A 6,563-nucleotide genomic window follows, 5' to 3' on the forward strand; every position below is an offset into this window, starting at 1 on the left:
CACCTTATTTTCGTGAAATAGTCATTGATTCTTTATTAACGAGACAAAATTTTCATGAATTGTGGTAATTGCTCTACATAATCCTAAGGAAATCTATTATACGAGAGAAAGATATTTTTGCGAACATATCGTCTCGCGTGATAAGGTGAAAATAAAGTTCTCGCGAATAAAAAGTGATTTACAGTAGTCAGGTATGATGTCATCTTTGGTAGTCAGGCATGATGTTGTCTATGTTATTCAGGTATGATGTCATCTACAATAGTCAGGTATGATCTCGTGTCAGATTAGCTGAGAAAAAAAAAATATGAAAATAAGATTATGAAAAGTACTCTACATAGATTCAAGAATTTTGTTGAACTACCAAAAAACTAGTTCACATACATATGCATGTAGTTATTTGCTTTATTTGCGATCTCTGCAGTTTGACATGTAAGATTAGTATCTTATGCAATGAGGGAAACATTCTACAAAAATTCACTATTATAAGTGGTTCGATGAAGGAAATGGATGTGAGTAAAAAAATTGCCATGATATTGAAACTCACCAGTATGTACCACACACAAATGAAAGTTGACAGTTTTCTCTGTTTTGTTTAATTACAATGTTCCATTTTGACTTCTTTTAGGATAATTGCCTGTATGTGGCCAATTACGACCAGAATGATACCGACTCTGATGGTGTTGGTGACCGCTGTGACAACTGTCCTAACGTCGCTAATGCTGACCAGTCGGACGTTAATGGGGACGGAGTGGGGGACGTGTGTCATACGGACAATGATAAGGACGGCGATGGATTCCTGGACAGCGTCGACCTCTGTCCACTTGTGGCAACCACTGGTAAATATTTATGTTCCCCAAACGAAGTTGGGGAACATATTGTTTTTACTCTGTTTTTTATTATTATTATTTTTCTTCTTCTTCCTGGGTACTTTTTTGTCCGCGAGTGATCTTGTAAACTGTTCATCCGATGTAGGTAAAACCTTTTTAGGGTCAGTTGACATGTTATGTAGATTTGCGGAATCAAGGTCATTTTGCGCGCACGTGCTTGCAAGAGCGTGCACGTGCAACACGTGAAATGACCGATTTAATTGATATTGATGTAACTTTCTACATTTTTAATGAATGCTTTGAAACTCATAATATAAGGATATATTAGTACCATAGACAATATGACATGGTCAAAATAGCAAGATCTCACGCGCATGCACGTGCGCATTGCTCTGATTGGCTGCAACTAAAGTCTGAATATCTTTCTTGTTTTTTGACGAAATCCTTTGAAATTTTGAACATAGGCATGTATTAAAATATCCTACATAATGATTTAGGTCAATTATCATGAAAACACGTGCATCCACGTGCGCTGCAATCTGATTGGCTTAAACTTTAAATAGCTATAACTCCCTTGGTTTTCAACCAAACAGGATAGGATTTGGAACATAGATAGATATAATGGACTTCTACAAGAAGGTATTGTCACTATGCACATGCATACATGTGCGTATACGTGCGCTGCAGTCTGATTGGCTGAAACTTTAAACAGCTATAACTCCCTTGGTTTTCAACCAAACGGGATGGGATTTAGAACATAGATAGATGTAATGGACTTCTACAAGAAAGAATGGTCACCATGCTCATGTATGCACGTGCGTGCACGTGAAATGAAAAAATAAAAAAAAACAACACTCGAATGAGCGTATTTTTAATACTTTTGGATTAAATACTTTAATATTAAGTATAATAAAATATATAGATTGCGTAATAGATGGTAATTACGCACATGCATTCACATGTGCACGCGTGCAATGCTAGAATTTGAATGCACTTGGTTCACTTCAGGGTAAATGTTATTAAAGTCTCAAATGCATAGAGATTTTCTTATTTAGTGAAGCTTACAGGGAATATGGCACCAAAATGGAGTTGGGGAGCGTTTGGGGAACATCTGTAACGGTCCCCGTTACAATTAGCACTAGTTTCTTTTGTCTTTTAAATATGGGTAATGCAGTGCAATTTATTATGAAGTTAAGTTAAATGTAAATAATTGAATAGTCTATATATCAGTTTGGTGACAAGATGACCCTCCTATATTGGTAATGGCTTGTCTAACCAAGTATGATCATTCATTAGATTTACTACTTTTTGACATTGAAATTCACTTGCAATGCAATATTGAAAAAAGGTGTTATCCTTATGTAAACTTGCTGTAAACTTCCTATGGCATATTAATGAACTATACATCATTGATAAGGACATATTGGTAGGTACCGTACATATTACTAGTCCAGTAGTGTCATGTATTCAGTATGGAGTTGACTTTTGTAGTCCAGACAGACACAGACGGAGATGGTGTAGGAGATGAGTGTGATAACTGTCCACAAGTCAGTAACGCCGCCCAGACAGACTCCAACTTTAATGGTGTGGGGGACAGTTGTGATGGACAAGACAAGTAAGTTATACCACCTACTAACATCATATTTTGAACTCTGAACAGACATAGCTCTTCAAAAAGCAAACATTACTTTCCTCATATATACATTAATTTTATTACATTACAAATATGTTGGAAACAGTTTTATGAATGTATTTTAAAGGAATTTGCAATGCATATAGTGAAATGCAGTTACATTCATACATTACAGTAACAACTTACCAATATTATCAGTTAAATAAATCCTATTCTTTACAGAGATGGTGATGGTGTACCAGACTTTAAGGATAACTGTCCAGAAGTTCCAAACTCCCAGCAGACCGACACTGATGGGGACGGGACCGGAGATTTCTGTGACTCGGACATCGACAATGATGGAGTCCTCAATGCAGTGGACAACTGTGTGTATGTCTCCAATGCTGATCAAGCTGATGCCAATGGTAATTGTGAAACTTTGGACATTTATTTCAGATGTTGATATTGTATCTATAGCTTTTAATATATCTTTGTGACACAACTGTGATGCTTCATCTTGAAACAAAACGGCATTTGATCACATCATTTTGAATTTTGTTATAAAAAATATAGATTTAATATAAAAAGGGCAGTGAAGCTTAACAATGAATTTTAAAAGAGCTTGTCATGTGCTTTGTTGTAAAGAAAATTTATTTGAATTCATAAGGTAAGAGCACCTTGAAGAGAGTATTTTACGTATTTTCTGTGAACAGGAAACAGAGTTGGTGATGTTTGTGAAAGTGACCTTGACCAGGATGGTGTTATAAACAACCTTGATGTCTGTCCCCATAACAAGGACATCAGCTCTATAAACTTCACAGACTACTTTTCTATTGACCTTAACCCATCCTTGACCTCAGAGAAAGCACCTGTTATGGCATATCATACATTTGGAAACATATATGGACATATAGTGAGGGAAACAAGGGAGACGTGTGTTTTAGGCAACTCAGAGTATCCAAATTTTAGGCCCCTAAGATTAAATTAAACCAGCTGCTTATATAGGTGTGTATTTAATATTAGGACTTCAATCTTTATATTAAATACAAGATGTAGTGCACTGTTTTGTTCAAAGTCAAATAGAAAAAACATTTTAAAACTAAGTCTTCAAACTTGGAATTTTGTGTACATTTGTAGGTTATGCAAACCACTAACAACATAGGACAGAATTATGCTAATGCGCTATATCAGAGTTATATTGATCAAACATGAAAGAAGTCATACTGCCAAGGACTTTGACTATTGTGGAAAAAAAAACATGTTTTGAACATTAGGACCCTACACTCCACCAGAGGACACTTAGATGGAGAGAAGTGTAGAACAAGTTATAGGTCAAGGACCATTACAACATACTGATATCAAGGGGAAACTCAGGTTACACACTTACTTGACCATTTTCTTCTTACGTGGTTATCTTGTTATACATGTTCAGAGGAAAGAAGTTTTGTGCTATTCAAAATTAATTTTTTGAAGTTCAGCAACACTATAAATAAAATGGTTTTGTAAAATTTTAAAAAAATTATTGAGAAATGTGTGCATCTTTACTGAATTATCAAAATATGGATGGAAAATTTGAATTGGGCCTCAAGAAATTATACCTCATTCAGCTAACAGATTAGTCAATATTTTCTTGCCATATTTGTTATAGGCAATCGTTACTTTGATCACATGGAATACTCAGTTACTACATATGCCCAGAGTGACGAGTGCTATGGCTACATAGGGTTTATTTTTGGCTATCACTCCACCCAGGAATATTACATAGCACTGTGGAGACATGTTCATCTTAATTACAACTCAAAGGGGAAGTGTAGATAACATGTTTAGTTTATTGCACTGAACATTTTGTGTACATTTGTAGGTTATGACCATTCACAGATAAAGCGAAGTTATCTTGCACACCTTTTCTACTGTGGTTATCTTGTATAAATTTAATGAATTTCTTATATGAATGTAAAGAATTAGGATATAGTAAAGTAATTTCATAGGTCCTGATTATAACTGAGTTTTACTGTATAAGTTGAATATATTAATACACAGTCCTTTATGCACAACACAATTTTAAGTAAGTGAATAAAAATTGTTACAGATATTTATAATGGTTTGTTTATAAGTATGCATGCAATAATTTTAAGGTGTTTCTCTGTAATGAATCTGATTTTTGTCCCACAGACTGTATGTGAAGGAGGGGGACACCATGATCGCTGATTCAGGTACCCTGTATGACGTGTCCATTCCCGGAGGAAGGATTGGGGTGTTCTCTTACAACCAGACTGGGGTCATCTGGTCAGACATGAGATACGAATGTAAAGACAGGTCAGTTATAAAAACAACTAGACGGACAATCATATAAAATTGTAAAATGTATATGAAGGAATAGGATTTTGATGTTGCAAATTTGTTACTTGGATTGACTGTTAGACCTGAAATATTTTATAGTGGGTATTATGTTATCTTACAGAACCAACAAGGCTTTATCTTTGGATGGGTCTACATGTGGCATTATTGGGAATATGAGTGGACTGAGAATAGAGAAAAGGTAAAAGTATATCTGGAAATTTATTTTAAAAACCCACATTTATGAAAAATATGAAACATAAATTAAATTTACTAATTAACATTTTGAAAATAAAATCATCAGTTAACATATTCTAGGCTGAGTACATGTATGTAAGAGCCACCAATCGTTTAGCATTGAAACTTTTTTTTTTAGGAACAAAGATATAAGTTTGAAATGTTTTACTTTCAGTTTTACAATGGAAGCGTGGGTGAACCTTCCCACAGGATACCCCTCCACCAAGATCCCGATTCTCTGTACAAACGGAAGTGACCTCTGTCTCTATGTGGAGGGAGGGGTTTTCAAAAGCCAGGTCAAGACTTCCAGTGTGACTGGAACAACTTCCCTCACAGACAACAGATATAATCATGTGTTGATGAGATACAATGCACAAGGTTGGGAAATGACTCTACTAACAGTGCCAGGAATTATTTTATATATGAAAAAAAATGTGCACAAAATTTAAATAAAATTTATAAATTTTCTTTTACAGCTGCTACTCTAGCTCTTTTTGTCAATGGAACCAAAGAAGTTGAATCTACAGGCCTTGAAGAAATTTCTTGGGTAAAATTTTCTTTTGAAAAAATTAATGATTCCAGTGTGAAAAAGTGTTATCACTTGATAACTTGTACAGTAACTTTTGGTATAGTATTCATTCCATGTTTCTACATTTGTAGGCCACAGACTTGGTATTGTACATAGGATTTGATGGAAGTAATTATTTAACCGGAATACTCGATGATGTAAGTAAAAAACATCCTCAGATAGCTAGGCATTTATATTTTTATGTTTACTTTTTAACTTTCTGAAAGGTTGTAAAATTTTTCCAGGGGCATATTGACTTTAAAGCAATTTAATGTTTTAAATTTAAAAAAAATTTATAGTATATCCCTTTGCTTAATGAATTACAGATAAGGATATATAATGTCCAGATACCAGATGCAGATGTCAACAAATTCTGGCAGAAAGTAGGAATGGAGAGAGATTATAACAAGTACACATTATCAGCCCACTATACCATGGATGATAATCCTAGTAAGTCACTTAGTTAAGAACTTCAAATTGGAAGGAATTCTCTCCAGAAATGTTTACTTTTTAGCTCACGTGAGCTGTAAGCTCAAGTGAGTTTTCTGATCACATTTTGTCTGTCGTCTGTCCGTCCATCCATCTGTAAACTTTTCACATTTTCGACTTCTTCTCAAGAACCACTAGGCCAATTTCAACCAAACTTGCCACAAAGCATCCTTGAGTAAAGGGGATTGAAGTTTGTTCAAATGAAGGGCCATGCCCTCTTTCAAGGGGAGATAATTTGGAAATAGTGAAAATTAAGTGGCATATTTAAAAATCTTTTCTCAAGAACCACTGTGCAAAGAAAGTTTAAAAATTATGTGGGAACATCCTCTGGTAGTGTTGATTCAAATTTGTTCAAATCATGACCCCCCAAAGGGGAGGATGGGGACACTATGGGGATAAAGATTTACATAGGAATATATAGGAAAATTCTTTACAAATCTTCTTCTCAAGAACAGCAAAGCCATAATTGGTATATTTATATGGAAGCATCATC

The 6,563-nt window shown here is 34.8% G+C and overlaps 1 protein-coding gene across 1 annotated transcript in view; it reads left to right on the forward strand.

Annotated features, from left to right (window-relative positions):
• The window catches only part of LOC134274639 (uncharacterized), a gene marked incomplete at both ends in the record, with an annotated part of 29,381 nt that extends 23,350 nt beyond the window's left edge, over positions 1-6,031 (forward strand). Inside the window, 10 exons of the mRNA XM_062756912.1 lie at positions 626-836; positions 2,319-2,442; positions 2,683-2,864; positions 3,153-3,393; positions 4,612-4,755; positions 4,901-4,978; positions 5,189-5,391; positions 5,490-5,560; positions 5,674-5,739; positions 5,908-6,031. Coding sequence (XP_062612896.1) covers positions 626-836; positions 2,319-2,442; positions 2,683-2,864; positions 3,153-3,393; positions 4,612-4,755; positions 4,901-4,978; positions 5,189-5,391; positions 5,490-5,560; positions 5,674-5,739; positions 5,908-6,031 — 1,444 coding nt within the window. The remainder of the gene's footprint in view (positions 1-625; positions 837-2,318; positions 2,443-2,682; positions 2,865-3,152; positions 3,394-4,611; positions 4,756-4,900; positions 4,979-5,188; positions 5,392-5,489; positions 5,561-5,673; positions 5,740-5,907) is intronic.
• Positions 6,032-6,563: the final 532 nt, after the last annotated feature.

This window comes from Saccostrea cucullata, unplaced genomic scaffold (assembly GCF_032062105.1).
Source record: "Saccostrea cucullata isolate Sc308-1 unplaced genomic scaffold, CSIRO_AGI_Scuc_v1 ctg7857, whole genome shotgun sequence".
Taxonomy (NCBI): domain Eukaryota; kingdom Metazoa; phylum Mollusca; class Bivalvia; order Ostreida; family Ostreidae; genus Saccostrea; species Saccostrea cuccullata.